The sequence below is a fragment of the Pyxicephalus adspersus genome, chromosome 12 (assembly GCF_032062135.1).
Source record: "Pyxicephalus adspersus chromosome 12, UCB_Pads_2.0, whole genome shotgun sequence".
NCBI lineage: Eukaryota > Metazoa > Chordata > Amphibia > Anura > Pyxicephalidae > Pyxicephalus > Pyxicephalus adspersus.
The window spans coordinates 23,590,153-23,607,187 of NC_092869.1; the positions used below are offsets into that span (position 1 = coordinate 23,590,153).

Here is a 17,035-nt window from a genome sequence, read left to right on the forward strand (position 1 = left end):
TAAAAGTTTTTGTCTTTTTTACGAGTCCCTGATTCAGCATTTGCACACTTTCACACAGATTTTAGTAACTATAAAGCCAAATTAATGAATTGTGGGAGTATTCGACGCTCAATGTTGGACATCTATGGCTACAGATCACTATATTTTTCTTTCATTAACCTTGTTCTGAATTTGGTAAATAAAATCAGACACCTGAATTCTGTCTATTAAATATCAGTTTGTTCATTATCTAAAATACACACTGACCTAGATAAAAGCACTTGGCCATTTTCCAGCTTTTCTTCAATGAGGTACATTCATATTTTTATCATCTGCTCTGTATATCATTCACGTACGAGTGCTGTATATATTAGAGATAACCTGTAGGTGAGATTCTTCCGGAAAGGTATAATTACACACATTGAAGCCAGTAGCATAGAAAAAAACGCATTTTATGAGCAGAATATAAATTCTGTTTTTTTTTCCACCAAATTACAGTGATGGGAAAAAGTAGTTCTATGAAGAGATAGTACAATGCAGAAAATCCATATTGTATTATTATTATTATTATTATTATTATTATTAATAAACAGGATTTATATAGCGCCAACATATTACGCAGCGCTGTACATTAAATAGGGATTGCAAATGACAGACTAATACTACCAGAGAGGATCAAAAATGTTCTATACATACTCTGGTTAAAAACATACCTGCAATACATTTCTGCAGTTTTAGCTCTTTTCCTTTTTTATCCATTTAAAATGGCTGCACACAAATTAAAAAAATCAGGTAATCTTCCAGAAATCCAGTGTGATTATAAATTACGTGCTCCACTAAAATCCCATTCAGGGTTTGAAGCAATGTCCCGTTTTATTCTGCTGCATTACTGGGCATCTCTCTTTTATTTTCTCCGGGTGAGGAATAGGGAAGTGTTCTAGAATCCAGCAATAAAGAACAAAAAGTTTTCAGTTCCCATTGGATGTTAGAAACTCGCTGGATTTTGGGCAAATTAACAGCTGCTTTTCTATACTTCTAGTGTTTTTAAAGACACAAACATGAATAAATGTGGACAAATGGCAGAGATGTATTAAATGTGCTGGCCTGTAGGTTATTTGGCAGCATCTCTTGCATAAACATGTATTTCCTGAACTAAGTTTACGTGTTTATAAACCCTTTCCAATGTTAATGCATTTCTGACTCTCCAACCACCTTCTAGTAGTTATTGGCAGTCATTATATTGTAAGTTTACTTAAAAATATAGTTACTATTTCTTTATTTATTATAAAGCCAAGAGATTTTCAGTACTGAAAGAAAATGTATGCCTTAATAAAATGGTATCCCTGTGTACAAGGCAGCTGACTCACCTGCAAGTGAGATTGCTTTATATTGCTGTGTTTATTCAGCCTATTGTCTTTTATATCAGTTTTGTATTGATTCTGTGCTGCTTTCAGTATTTTGTGAGGATAGTAAATATGTCTGTACACTTTATCATTGGCTGCTATTGTTCACAGTGTGGTTTGATTTCAGCTTTCCCGCATTGGGAATGGCTGCTGCCTTTGTTATGTAATGAAATTTATGTTCCGGTGACAGATTACCCTTTTAACTCTTGGAAGGACAATTTATCAAAGCAGGGAATGTGCAGGTGCAGAGGACGGTAAAGGGAGAGAGTGTGTGCTCCAATGTTCTTTTTGTAGTATGTTTTATGTCCAGATTTTGTGTGTTGTCGCTTTATTATATGGGGATAGGAACAAGTCTGGTATGTCTATATTTTATGTGTTTGCCTTTATTTTAGCGAGGGGATTTTTTATGGATTGGTACTGACAATGGCTTTTGTTTTCCATATTTATGATAAAAGTAAAAAAACATCCAGGTCTCGAAGTAGGTCAGGGGCAGATTCAAAACTTTTAGCCTGTTCATAAAGTGCTCACCTTCCAATTTTTGTGAACATTTTCTACCACTATACTAGGTTAAATGATAAACTTCTGGGTTAGTATTTTCTTCCATCAGGATAAACTAGACAAAGCAGACATAATTCTCAGTGTTTTCCTGCAGATGAGTTACATTCTGATTTCTAATGTATTTAATGACCAGAACATAAGATAGGTAGGAATGGCTTTATATGTCTGCAGGCTTAAATATTTCTTAATTTAACCATTGCTGTTTATTTATCTTTTAGAAAACAGAAAAGTTGCTAGAAACAATTGATCAACTTTATCTAGAATATGCCAAGAGGGCTGCACCATTCAACAACTGGATGGAAGGAGCCATGGAAGATCTGCAGGACACTTTTATTGTTCATACTATTGAGGAGATCCAGGTACTCACATCACTTTCCCACATATAAAAAAAAATTAATTGGTTTACTATATAAGGTATATGTGGACAATACAATATAGCACTTAGTGGTCATAGTGGTCATTAAAGGTCAAATCATCCCAAACCTAACACTGAGTTTAAAATGACAATGCTGGGCAGCATGCACCACTGGCTTCATATACCTCTTAGGAAATTGGTGAGAGTTTAACCTCATTTCATGTAACTGCTTGGCAATTTAGTATAATAAAAGGGTAGTCACATCACATCAGTACTGAAGATAGACAAAGATAATTCTGATGGCTTTTAAAATAAATGCCACTGAGAGGTAATATTTAAGTTTTGCTATGTTACCATAAAGATATGTTTTATGTTTACTTCTTGCATCTCTCAAATGCATTTTTAGTAACCTTTCCCAACAGAATTTCTAGTTCTAGCCAACTTCAGTGGTCATTGCAAAGCTAGATGTAATGTCACACTTTCCAACCCCCTAAATGGACTGTCCAAAAAGTATAATAAAGAAATACCTGGTAAGACCTCCTCCCCTTAAGACTTAGTACATCTCCTTCTGAGGAGGATAAGTAGGAGGTTTAATGTTAATTGTGGTTATCTGCAGGTTATTCATACTGGAGATTCAGGGGTATTCCTATGTCATATACCCTCTACATTGATAATAAAATGTAATATTTTATATTAAAAATTTAAAATTATTCCATATTATTATAGGGACTGAGCACCGCACATGAACAATTCAAAGCTACATTGCCTGAGGCTGACAAGGAGAGACAAGCAATTCTTGGAATCCATAATGAGGTCACAAAGATTGCTCAGACCTACCATGTCAACATGTCTGGAACCAACCCCTACTCCACTATCTCACCTCTAGAAATTAACAACAAGTGGGACCATGTGAGTTTATTCTATTTTCTGGGTCATCTCATCTGATGGAGAGGATTTCATTGTGTGAACGATACAGAAATACAAACAGAACAATTTTGTGTTTTGATATCTTGTCAATGCCGAGTTAACAATGACAGTTTAGATACATGGGGATTTGTGTGCGAGGATGTTCATAATTTAAAAAGATAAAACAGATGCACTGAATTGGCACTAATTTCAGCAGTTTGTGAACAAATTGTGACTGAGCAGTGAGGCATTAATGAGTTGAACTGAAGGTAGATTCAGCAAGTAAGCTGTTATCTGCGGGTAATAGTAGGTTGGGTTCAGGGTTATAGACTGTACTAACTAGACTCTCTCAAACATCTATCCCCTCTTGAAAATGTCCAAGGCCTGCAACATCCTACCTAGGCTGTGCCTTGGTCTGTACTGAACAGTCATGGATTTAACACAGTGCAGAAGACAGAAGAGTCTAAACAGGGTTGTCAGTGTACTGCAGAATGTTGCTGCTTATGTTGCCCTGTTTTTCTGTGGATATACTGTATGTGACAAGGCACTGCCAAGTTTGGCCCACCATCCACCTGCATTATTATTTTGTGGGCATCATTGTGCCAGTGCAGGAGCAGAATATAAAGGAGTAAGCAGAGACTGCTGTGATCCTAAAATAAAAACTTTTCAGCTTCCTGAAACTCACCAAATTCAGCATATTACCACTGGCTGGTGGTGTTTTGAATGTAATAATTCACTCTCTTCTTAACATGGCATCCACAGAGAGCCATTACAGCTAGATCACCTGGAACTGTATAATTGCAGCTTCTCGTTGATCTTCCCGAGGGTTTCCATTTTGCAGTAGTGTATGATAAGACTAGATAGAAATTAGGAAAGGATTTTTTTGTGTCTACAAAACAGAACATAAAGGCTACATGCAAGCTGACATTTTCTTCTGACAATGACAGTTGCCTGTATGTCATACTGGAAGTTTTTGGGGAGGGAACAAGTGTGCTAAGTTGTTACTGATGTGTTGTACACAGGTCAGACAGCTGGTGCCTCGCCGAGATCATGCCTTGATGGAGGAACATGCACGACAGCAGCAGAATGAAAGACTGAGGAAGCAGTTTGCAGCACAAGCCAATGTCATTGGACCATGGATACAAACTAAGATGCAGGTACAGCGAACATCTACTTTGCAGTCTTCATTGTTGTGGTATAGATTACATGTGCTCCACCTATCACTGTGCAAAATAAGTAACCAGAATGCATCTATATTATTCATGTAACAGATTAAGATGATAAAAATTGACTTGCTCTAGACATGGGTTAGTGAATACCAATAAATTTACTGTGAGTTATCATGTGAACTTCTTCAAGTAATGCTTACAAATCATTATTTGCAGAGCTAATTATATGATAAAGAAGGTGCAGAGTTATTTTGAAAACATTTCCATTGATGAATAATGTACAGATATTGAAGCTTTTAAAATAAACATTAATAAAATCTTTTCTGTATAGGACTACTTGAAAACTTAATAAATGGCTCATATAAATAAAATTTATGTATGGTACCCTACAATCTGTTCTTTGCAGGAGATTGGCCGCATCTCTATAGAAATGCATGGAACTCTTGAAGACCAATTGAACCATCTGCGGCAATACGAGAAAAGTATTGTAAACTACAAACCAAAGATTGACCAGTTAGAGGGTGATCATCAACAGATTCAGGAAGCACTTATATTTGACAACAAACACACCAACTACACCATGGAGGTAAGTTGATTTTTATTAAAAGTCTGTAGTTATCAAGCTTATTAAAATAGTGGTCTTTTTGAACACTGTTGTTGATGGTAGTGTGAGCACACATCTCTCCTGAGCTTCTGCTGCTTCTTTCTTGGGAGTCCCAGTTATCAGGCTGTTGAACAACTGTGAAATTGATATGCCCCGGTGCCAGAAAGAAAGTGTATCTTTGAACAAAGCAAAGGAGATCCAGTGATGCATGTTCTGTAAAGGGTTGCAGACACCTGTTGGGGGTTGGAAAAACATGGGGCTGACATTACAGGCTTGAGCCAGAGCTTGACCTTCTCTGCTGTCTCCTTGATGGGACTTGCCAGTTGTCAGGGGTGTAGTGGGTCAGGCATGGGTGGGAATGCTGTGCCCTCACTTTTTTCGGGAATGGACGCGTGTGCCCACTCCTATATTGCAAAGAATTCTATGATGGTCTGCGGCTCCAGCAGGTCTGGTCCCCATGCGTGGTCAGGAGAAGGACCCCGCTGGGAGGGCGCACCGGCCAGAGCCGCGGACCATGTCCGACATATGGAATTGCAGGCTCAGGGCAATGGGGCAGGTTGTGTTGTTGAATACAACTGCCCACTCTCCCATCACAAGCTCAGACTTGTGATGGGGGAGCTGGCGGGTTCTGGTATCATGACGTCACCCTGGGGGAGTATTCTTCCCCTTTGAGTGGCAGGGGTGTAGTTGGGTGGGCATGTCATGGATAGTACTGTGCCCCCTCTTCTTTTTTTACAATTACAACCCTGCCAGCTGTGGAACTGCAACTGTCTCCTGCAAGGGGCACCTGTCTGGAAAAGTTACTCAGCCATCCTTTGAGATTTTCAGGCATCATTTTTTTTTTTTTATCCCATGGGGCCTGAAGATCTGCATAATCCTCCCTTAGGCCCCATGGCACCGCAGAGCTCACTCATGGCACCAGCTACTACTTTCCCGACCGCTCCAAAATCTCCAGCTTGGCCAGCAAAGGACACAGCGAGTGACCTTATTTCTCTTACTCTTGCTCCACAGCAAGTATACTAAAAACTACTCTTTCCAAGATTAAGTTATGGGCCCTGAGGCAGACATGCTGCTATATTGTAGGTGAAAAGGAACATTGGAAATTGTATTAGAGTTGGAAACAAATACTCTGGCATGCAAAGTGTCTCAGTTGGAGAAGGATAAATATCCATCCATAATTATATCAACCTACATGGAATCCCATCTCTTGCCTGATGTATCTCCTAAAACTACCTAAATGAGGCGTCCAACCCCCCAAAGACAGCAATGACTGATGGGTCCGGGGAGTATACAGAGCCCAAACTCATCGCACTGAAGTTTCTGCAGTTCCAGTCACTTGATCTAACTGCACTTTCTCCAGAATGACTCCCGGCCCGGCTTTATTGATGTTTTATAACACATAATTAGGACAGTCTGCTGACAGATGATTTTTTCTAGTTGTCTCTTCTCTGGGATCCAGTGCATGTCATTAAAATAGCTTTGTTTGTACTAAGAGGATTAATTTAAATAAAATGTACGCTTTAAGGTTGTCAGACTTGTCTATGCTTCTGTGCTGTCTGACAAGGAGTTCTGCATTGCCATTCTGGCTTAACAAAATAAATATTTTGACAGGTAAAATAATTATTAGCTATTTGTTTCATTTTTATTTGTAGCTGTTTGTCTGAAAATCGGCTTTCAGGCTATTTATTGCTAATGTATTAATAAATACAGTACTAGGGTGACAAGAGCTTTAATTATCTGTTTGCACTTCATTGATTGATAGACTATTGCCCTTAGAGGTCAACAATAATGGGGTTCTCTGTTGTAACTTACCTCTTGATATCTGTCTGCAGCCTTTATAGTTTTGATAGCAAAACATACAGAATATGTAAACACTATAACTGCTTTGAATATTACAGCACATCCGTGTGGGATGGGAGCAGCTTCTTACCACCATCGCAAGAACCATCAACGAAATAGAGAACCAGATCCTGACACGAGATGCCAAAGGCATTAGCCAGGAGCAGATGAACGAGTTCAGGAATTCCTTCAACCACTTTGACAGGGTAAGCTGCATGTGCTTTGACTTAGATTGTTACTGGAATAGTTGTGGGTATCTATAAATATATATATTGGATATTATATATTATGGAGAATTCACAAAACTAATAGCTGTACTCAGATTTTCACTAGAAGAACTGGTGGCAGTTATGTATGGTTATACACTGAATATTATATATATTAGAGACCTCCCAAAACAATAGCCTCCAGTCCAATTTTCAGAGTGTACTGCACTCTGATCACTAGAATGGGTGTCAGTTATGTAAGATTATCACTAGACCGAGTCCAGTTACTTATGAATAATGGACACCCAAAAACGCTATTTCAGTTTTAAACCGTGTTGAGAAGTTATTTGCCTACAGTAGAGAGATTCCCAGGTATTTTAAACCTACTGCAGCCTTTATTAAGGGCTGCTTGTTGGATCTATTATTTGTTTTACACAATAGTATGAAAGGGGTAGATGCACCTATTTTTGCAGCAGAGAATATGATTGCTGAAGTCCCCCGGAGGTCCGATCCAAGCAGGGGACTCTGCCCACTAATTCCTATCACTAGGAGAAATATTCCTTTTCGTTGAATGTTCTCATTGACTCATATAAGGATAGTATCCATTTTCTTACACTTATCTTTGTGAACACACCCTAGCCTGTTATTTTTTTTTGTGGTCTAGGAGAATAAAGCAAGTATAAAGTTATCTTTTTTTTTATCATACCTGGTTTTATATCAAGTTTAATTATCATTGTTGTCAGGTTGGTGTAGTAGTGTGCCAATATTGTCTTTCTATAGGTAGTTTAATTAAAAATGTATATATATTATGATATGATTTATGATACTAGGGAGCTGACTGATGCTTCATAGCACAAGTGTATTTTCATACAACTGTACTGTAACTTACCAGTTCCCCCCACTACCACCACCACAAACTCTCCTGGCCAGTTACATTACTTCTGTGTATGCACAGAAAAAAAAACAATTATCCTTACTTGTTAAGTATAATAAAAGTCTGTGGCAGGGTGGGGGGCAGCTGGGGGGAGGGGAGTAAGTAACAGGATAACCATATGAAAATACAGGTATGCTTTAAAGTGAATTTCCGTCCAAAATGTCGCCTTGCGTGAGTGTGAAAGTGTAGCACCTCTGTTGTAGTTTTATTGCTGTCTGTGTAAGTGGCAGAATGAGTTCCCCTTTTTCCTTGCCGGGGTTGCAGGAATCCAAGAACATGCCCTATTAAACTGACACACAGACAACAGGAGAATTCAAGCAGAGATCTTACCCTTCCCCATTCTTTCAAAAAAATCCAGAACACCTGATCACTATAAATGTGTGTTTAGAGTAACAAGCCATTTGGCTTGGTGTAAAGGCACATTGTACAGAAAGTATTATTTAATCATGTGTTTGTATGTGTAGATGTATTATAATTATGATAAATAAAAATGAGGAAAGTTACACACTTGCAGAACTAGGAAACATGACTAGGCCATCAGTATACAGCAGATAAATCAACCTTTTATGTCTGAATTTAAAGATTTTTCTGGCTAGACTGACTTTGCAGGAGAAGGATGCATGTACTGATGTAAAGAACACTGATATTTAGAGAACACAGTAATCACGCATGAACCAAAATAAAATATCACACACAGACGCATGAACATCACTGCTCTGCTTCTACTACTACATCAGTCTCACATCTGCTATATTTGTACAGTAATTTATATTTGTAAAATGGAATAATATTATTATTATTATTATTATTAATATTTTTGAGGTCCTTGTGTGATTCGTAATTGATTCTTAGTATGACATAGCTACAAATAACCAACTGTTGTGTAGCATAAGGTCTTGTCATTTGCATGAAGAATTTAGACAGGTTCTCAAATTGAATTGTTACTGGCCAATTTCCTTTTGTCTGATTCAATCATGTGCTGTGTGACTAGCTTTTATGATGTGGTTTTTAGCATCAAAAATAGCTCCTCATTTCAGGAGTATATGGGCCTCTATAATTACATATATTTTAACTAAAAGTAGAAAATCTCCATTAGTAATTGGAACATAGCGATGGGCAGCCAAAGACCGCTTTATAGAGTCACTGGTTCTCTCCTGTTAGGCACTACTATCTATGTAACCAGTGCTGGGTACTGCCATCTATAGAGCCAGTGGTCTTTTGTGCCTGTGCATTGCCATCAGTGTAGCTTTGAGATTCTACCAGCTATATAGTGAATGGTTCTGTGCTGCCAACTATGTAACCATGTTCTTCTGGGCACTCCCAACTCTGTAACCTCTGTATCCTGCCAGATATATAGCTACAGGAGTAGAAGGAGTATAAACTAATAATCTCCATTTTTCCTTGCATTACTATGTGCTTAAGTAATAGTGAAAAATGCCCCCGGAGCCAATCTGAGTGCTCCTGTCAGGTAATAATCCTAGGTTTAAGTATTAAGATGAAGCAAAGTGGTTGCTAATGGCAAATCAAGTAGGCAATTATTCAGACACTTTCATACCTAAGTCTCATATGCATTAGCATGGGTGTTTATTCTGGGAACATTGCACATTCTGTTATCTTTGTTTAATGGAAGGTGAATGCTGAATGTAGGGTTGTGGGGGAAGGGGGGGTCATCTGTGTGCACAATCTTTAAATCATCCACTGTTAAATTCATCCTTGTCACAAGTATAGATTCTAACTATGTTCTTTTTGTTCCCTCCACCCTTTGCATGGCTTTTCCTGCTTCCTCTGCATGACCCTTTATTCACAACCAACCTTTCTATGCTCTCACCCTGTCACCCACCCCTGGCATGGCATGTCCTGGACACCTGAACTGCCACTTGCTGTAACAAGGATCACACCGGCACACTTGGCCCAGAGGAATTTAAGGCCTGTCTCATCAGCTTGGGTTACGATATTGGCAACGACCCTCAGGTACTGAGTTAAGTTGATCCGGGTATTGCATTATAACTTGATTCTTGGTTTCCCAGGCACTGTGAAGAAATGTTTTTGTACATCATACTTAGAAGGAATAATTTCTTTTTCTCTCTATTTCTTTAATGTTGAATACTTCTCTCTTGTCTACCCTCTTCTCACCATTCTCTTTCATTCTACTCTTCATTTTCTTTAATAAAAAATAAATAATCTCCCAATCCACTTATTATCTTATCTTTATTACATTTTTCCACTTTGATTTCCTAACACAAATTATATTGTGTTCTGCTTTACTTTTCTGACTGTCCTGTTTCTGCTCTTTACATTCCATTTCTGTTCTGTCCTCTCCACTGGTCCTCCTGCAGAAGAAAACCGGTATGCTGGATGGAGATGATTTCCGAGCCTGCCTTATCTCCATGGGTTACAACATGGTAATGTAAAGTGCCTGCTTGTGTTGTGTGATTCTGTAACATTCCAAGGAATTCTTGATGAAGCTTCTGATTTCCCATGTGTCCAGGAGAGCTGATCCATAAGACTGGTTCAAATTGACATAACTTCCTTTTGCTCCCATGGTATACAATAGCAGCTTACCCCATTCTGCTCTGTGTCAGCTGTGATCGTATGATGTAATGGAAGAGGTCGGGGTTGATATAATTTTTTCCAGAGATGTACATACTGGGCTGCATATTTTGTGTTTTGTAAATACAAGGAAAGATGGAAAGAAGTGTTAAAGCATAACTTCAGTCAAAACATTATTTTCAGTATTAGGTGGTTATCATCTTCTTTCTTTCAAAAAAAGATTTTAATTTATGATATTAATTTATTTATTTTATTAGCGCTTCCTTTTACAGCAGGGGTGTCCAACTCCAGTCCTTGAGGGCCACAAACAGACCAGGGATTGTATGTCATGCAGGCACATTTTAAGACTTATTGTGAACCGTACCTTACTAAATATAATGCTGTTTGATACAAAAACTGAAAATGTTTGTGGATCATTGCCCTTGGGGACTATATTTGGACACCCCTGTTTTACGACGATACTCTGCTTTTCCATTAGATTTAAATTGTTGTCAAAATACTGTATATACTCAAAAATAAACCAAAAAGGTACCTAATTTTTCCTTAAAATACACATAAATGCTTTGACTTGAGTATAAACCTAGGGCAAAAATGTGGCCGTCATGGCTAACATTTAAAACAGTAATCAATAGAAATGCCAGTAGAATAAGCATGATTACATCTACAAATGATTGTTTGTTTGTTTTTTTAATTTATTTAAAAAGGGGAAAAATTAGAATTACATGGGTTCAACCTGTATAACTTCCCCGCCCTTTTTACATGTTAAAATATCCTGTGCTTTTGGGTTGTTTACAATTGGTCACTTGCTCCTAAATGATCTTTTATGCTTTGTTGTGGTCCACCAGTAGATGGCAATGTGCCCTCGTGTAAGGTGTATAACAAACTCATGTCTCTTGCATCTCTCAGCAAGAGTTTGTTACACTTTACATGTGGATACACAAGTATTTATCCATAGGTTAATAAGTAAGATTAAAAGAAAAAAAAATGTAAATATCTTTTTTTGCTCAACAAACATGACTTCTTGGGATCAATCAGATCTGGGTCTGCAAATCCAGTTTCTTCATTTGTGACCCAGTAATGTACATCACAGTCAGTATATTTATTGGATCGAAGGAATGAGCTGTTTTTCAGTTTTTAGAATAACTGCCAATGATTTAACTACTGACTTGTGGAAAAAGTTTAAATGCTCCTGGGACCAACCTGTGGGCAGTGGAATTATCTGGTCTGTGCACAAGTAAAAAAAAGATCCAGTCTGAGGGTATGGGGTATGGACAGAATTGCCACTAATTCAGCTATTTGTTCATTTTAAATATGAAAACATAATGGGCTCTATTTACAAAGCAGGGAATCGGACATTCACTGCTGAGATTCTTCCAGGGCCATGTGTTTCAGTGGCAGAAATTGATTCTCCACCAGAGAATTTTTTTTTAAGGGAATGTCAGATTCCCTGGGTTATAAATAGAGCCCAAAGTGTAAATGCCAGTGTCATGCAGCTGCCTCTACCATGTGGTGTCGGGCCCAGTACTTTGCAATCATCAAATGACAGCCTTAAAATAAGGAACCCCCAGAAACATCTGGAGGACCTCTGGGGTTCCACGGAACCCTGATTTGAGAATGGCTGGGTTATAAGGATATCTGTCAGATCACAAGTCAATCATAAACATATTGGGCAACAAACATCAGGAAAATCATCAATGTGATAAGGAGATTATCACTAGCCTGGTTCCTGCAAGTAAATACTAAAAATAGGAGTGCTTTATTGCTAAGAGATTTGTCAAAAAGTCTTAAAAATTTTTAACATGCATTATAGCATTTATATGCCAAGCAGCATGTTTTTATCAAGCCATGTTTTTTTTCTTATCGAATCTCGCTAATTGTGATCCTGAACCCTGGTGCCCTGTAAAAAAGTGAATGTGCAAAAACACACCACAAAAAAACATGTACTGGGGTGCTATTGTGACCCCTCCTCTAAAGAGGAAGAGCCACCCAGATTCCCCAGACCTCTGGGACGCAAAGCTCCTGACAGGGGCTGAGTTACTAGGACCACCCAGCCGAAGCCAAGTAGGCCTATTAGCCTGCCTGACCAAAATCAGACTGGTTCTGTTCTCTGTGGGTTGACCTAAGCCTTTCCACCAGATACTAGGCTGGGAGCTCTCCCGAACAGAGATTCCCAGTAAAGGACAGCACTCGACCATAAGGCCAGAGCAGTTCCCAGTCCTCAGGGCCGACCCATAAGGTAACGGCACCCTCCATTGACAGTGGCACACAAAAAACCACACCAGTGACAAACAGAAAAATACATAAAAAATAAGTGCTCAATGCATACCACACTGGGTAGCTAGTGCAGAATGATGGCGTTGCTAAATCAGCATAAAAGTGACGTGCCTGGGTACCAAAAACAACAGTGAGTTGACCAGACCCAAAGTGATTTTAAGGTACCCCTAGTTCGCCACTCCAGGGGGACGAAACTTAGCGAGATTCAACAGCTTCTCAGACCAGTTGTCTTTGGTTTTTCCAATGTACCCCAGCTTGTAATGGAGTAGCTGTCAGGTGGTCTGAACACTGCCGTGGAAGCAGCACACCAGCTTAGGGTGTATTTTTATAGGCTGTCTACAGGGTGCGTATTGTCACATACTGACCCTCTAATATGTTTTCTTTGTAGGGTGAAGCAGAATTTGCCCGCATTATGAGTATTGTAGATCCTAACAGACTAGGAGTGGTAACATTTCAAGCCTTCATTGACTTCATGTCTCGGGAAACTGCAGATACAGATACGGCAGACCAAGTTATGGCTTCTTTTAAGGTCTTGGCTGGTGATAAGGTATGTATATGGTCATCTCAATGCCATAACAAAATACTGCCAGTCTGCCAGTTTTGTTTGCAACCTTTAGTCTCTTGCTTGTCAGTGTCTCTGTTCACCTATCTGTCCATGTGTATGTGTCCCTAGATGTGTATACTCGTATATATCACTGTTTGCTTCTGTAGGACCCTTTAAATTAGTATACACTTGCAAAGAAGAAAACGCTAATCATTTTGAGTTACACCAGGACTAAACAGAAGACCGATAGCATTGTTCTTGCAAGAAGTAGTAGTGAGGTTTGTCCCAGAAATGTTATTGCAGCACAGATTCGTCCCTCTTTGTTAAGGCTGCATACACATGTTAGACTCTTGCGTGGGAAATGATCTTTCATGATCCTTTCCAATGAGAAAAGACTGAAAAACGCATGTACAGCACTGTTCTGCTCTATGGAGAGGGGAGGGGGGAGAACGACGAAGCGGCACCCCGCTGCGCTCCATCCCCTTCACTTGTTTTGCAGTTGTACATCCTTTATGGATCTGCTAGGACGTCAGACAAGTGCTGTACACACGTCAGATTCTCGTCCGATACCAGCCCTGAAGCAATAATCGTACAAGAATCATCTGATGTGTGTACATAACCTAAGTCTCTACCTCCTCTGTGAAGTTGTACTGCCTATTTAAATGACCCAGTTCACAAGCCCCTTGGAACTGGGATGTCTATGAAGGCAGGATTACTGACAAGGGGTCCATAGCCTAACCCAGAAAAGGAAAATACATATTTATCTTTTAAGTATCTTTTCCTTAATCTATTAGGTGGAAACTTCAGACACACACCCCGATGTCTCTCAACAGTTGGGGTACATAATTTTACCCCATATCAGCTCCTCTTACTTCTGCATTTTATCACATAAGACCCCTACTAATATACTGGAGAGACTAATAACTGAGATTGCTACCATTAACTGCATTGTAACCTGAGGGTCCATAGAAGCAGAGGAGACAAGGAAGGACATATGAAGTGTCTGTTTGAGCACTAATGTTGTACTGTAGCCATAGAGTATGTTTGCCATACCTTTTTATTGATTAACTAAATATATTTTGTGCTGCAGGCTTAAATAAATTCTTGGCTCTTTCTTGGGCATGGTGTACTACAAAAAAAAAGGCAAACAAATGCCATTATAATATACATGTTCATTACACAGACAAGAACATCTAGTAGACCTTGTCATTCATAAGGACTGTTTGTGTTTCTTTGTGGCATTTAACTTAAATGTTAAGTCATCCCATACGTTTTTAAAAAGAGGGTTTGAATTTGATTGATTTGCATATAGACTCAGAGTACAGATACTTAGGAATCTACTTTTCTTTATACAACACAGTTTTACACACAGTGTAATCCACAGGCTACAGTCTATTTGTGAAATGTGGGTCAGAAGAGACCCAAAGAATTTTCTGTTTATTGTACCAGAAAGCTCTTTGTGATTGGTCCTTTTTATTGGGTTCCTCTGGCGTTAGAACCTCTGGCAGAATGCATTGCACATTGTTGTAATGTATAAATGTGCAAAGTTCTGTTTTTGTTTTTAATTACAGAAGTTAGTATGGCTGCAGATAAGTCATACTGCAGCTTTTTAAACTGGCGCCTTGACTACATGGCTACCTTTTTCTCCTTCCATGTTTCTACGTAATAACATTTTCTGACCCCAATAAATCCTCACAAGTGCAGATAGAGCATATTGGCTTTGGAACAAAAAATAACTTTGTGAGTGTTTTCTTTTTGCAGAATTACATCACTGCAGATGAGCTGCGCCGTGAACTTCCACCAGACCAAGCAGAGTATTGCATTGCCAGGATGGCACCATACATTGGGCACGATGCAGTCCCCGGGGCTCTGGACTATATGTCTTTCTCAACGGCGCTGTATGGTGAAAGTGACCTTTAACCCACCAAGCTCACCTCCATGTCACTGCAGCGCTGATTGTCCACCGCTCCTGTATGCAATGTGGTTTCAGCTTTTTCACGCCTTTTTTCATGTCTCCATAGCTCACAAAATGAAAAACAAACAAAAAAATCCCTCTTTTGCTCCTGCAGTGCTCAGAACTTTTTTTTTCTTCTGTCTGGCATTGCAGGGCATGTTAATATCTGTTTTGTCCTTACAGTAACAGTTTACAAATGAAATTTTTACTAAAGACCTTTAAAAAGCATATTTTATTATGAGAGGAATAAAAGGTGAAATGTATTTTTCTGCCAAAAGTGAAAAAAAAAACCTTTTTGTGGTTTTTGTGGTTTGTTGGACATGAATAGTTGTAATGTTTGAGCTCTTTGCCTGTCTTCTTTTTTGCTACCACTTGGGGGAGCAGTGACTGTTCTTTAATTATGACTAGGCATGACCATTCTTTTCCATCCACCAAATACAATTTCTTTAAACTGCAGCAATGAAAACCATTTAAAGGTGGAGATTGAACCTCATGAAATTATCCATATTTTTCTAAGCAGAAACATTTCATATGTTTTCAATATTTAATGTAAGATAAAGAATGCAGCATTCTTTCACCAGCTCAACTTCTTTTTAATGTTGCTATCATGGTTTGTTTTGAGATATGAAGCTTCAATATTTTGTTCTCAATATCTGCTTGTCACAGACCTTATTAAAGAAGTTTCTGTTTAAATTTTAATCATTTGTGTTATTGGTTACTTTCCAATAAATGTCATTTAATAATACTGTTTATACAATATGCTGGGTGTGCATGGAATTCTTTTTTTCTGCAGCAGAAAAGATTTATGTCTGACATGGTATGAGTCAAGAGGAACATCAGGCTGTACATGGAACACTATAGATACATTGTATGGCCAAAGTGTGTGGACACGTCTCCAAATTTAATTCAGGTGCACAAAGACAACTTCACAATGCTATGTTTAACAAGGTTTGTTTGGAGAAGCTGCAGTGACCTGCACAGACTGACCTCAGTTTTACTGAACCTTTGGAATAATCTAGAACACTGTGAGCCACGTCTTCTGTATCTGACATTACAAACACTGTTTGGCTGAATGGGTGCAAATTTGTCCAGACACACTCAAAAATCTTGATTTAAAGTAAAAAAAAGTAGGGCAACTTTTTTTAAAACCTATGGTTTGTGAATGGATTATCCATGACCTAATATATGTGTAAGGGTTCAGATGTGCCCACATTATGATGTATAATATCCCCAACATACATACACACCAATCTTTTACCAATAAAATAAACTTGTTTTGTCAAATTACAGTTCTAGCATCAGACACTGTATTGTACATATAACACTATAGTGGTGTAATTATTATTATTAAACAGGATTTATAAAGAGCCAACATATTACGCAATGCTGTACATTAAATAGGGGTTGCAAATGACAGACGGATACAAACAGTGACACAGGAGAAGACTCTGCCCCAAAGAGCTTACAATCTAGGAGGTGGGGGAAGTAACACACAATAGTAGGGGAGATATGTAGTGGTGGGAATAGTGAAGGATTCAAAAGACCTAAGAAGATGGGTAGGCAAGTTTGAAAAAATGGGTTTTGAGTGCTCTTTTAGCAGAAAGTAGGAGCAAGCCGAATAGGACGTGGAAGACCATTCCAGAGAGTTGGGGCAGCTCTAGAGAAGTCTTGAAGTCGTGCTTGTGATAAGGTTATGAGTGAGGAAGTCATTAGTAGGTCATTGAAGGAGCGAAGAGAGCTGCTGGAGTGTGCTTTTTTTT

At 38.7% G+C, this 17,035-nt stretch overlaps 1 protein-coding gene across 5 annotated transcripts in view; it reads left to right on the forward strand.

Annotated features, from left to right (window-relative positions):
• ACTN1 (actinin alpha 1) overlaps positions 1–15,974 on the forward strand; it is an 83,598-nt gene extending 67,624 nt beyond the window's left edge. For 2 of the 5 annotated variants that reach the window (XM_072427734.1, XM_072427732.1), the window contains exons 14-21: positions 2,159–2,299; positions 3,022–3,204; positions 4,224–4,358; positions 4,777–4,956; positions 6,873–7,019; positions 10,290–10,355; positions 13,166–13,324; positions 15,083–15,974. In XM_072427734.1, coding sequence (XP_072283835.1) covers positions 2,159–2,299; positions 3,022–3,204; positions 4,224–4,358; positions 4,777–4,956; positions 6,873–7,019; positions 10,290–10,355; positions 13,166–13,324; positions 15,083–15,241 — 1,170 coding nt within the window. In that variant the 3' untranslated portion in view covers positions 15,242–15,974. Of the gene's footprint in view, positions 1–2,158; positions 2,300–3,021; positions 3,205–4,223; positions 4,359–4,776; positions 4,957–6,872; positions 7,020–9,843; positions 9,925–10,289; positions 10,356–13,165; positions 13,325–15,082 lie in introns of all 5 variants that reach the window. The other 3 variants (XM_072427733.1, XM_072427731.1, XM_072427730.1) reach the window with 2 other exon arrangements.
• Positions 15,975–17,035: the final 1,061 nt, after the last annotated feature.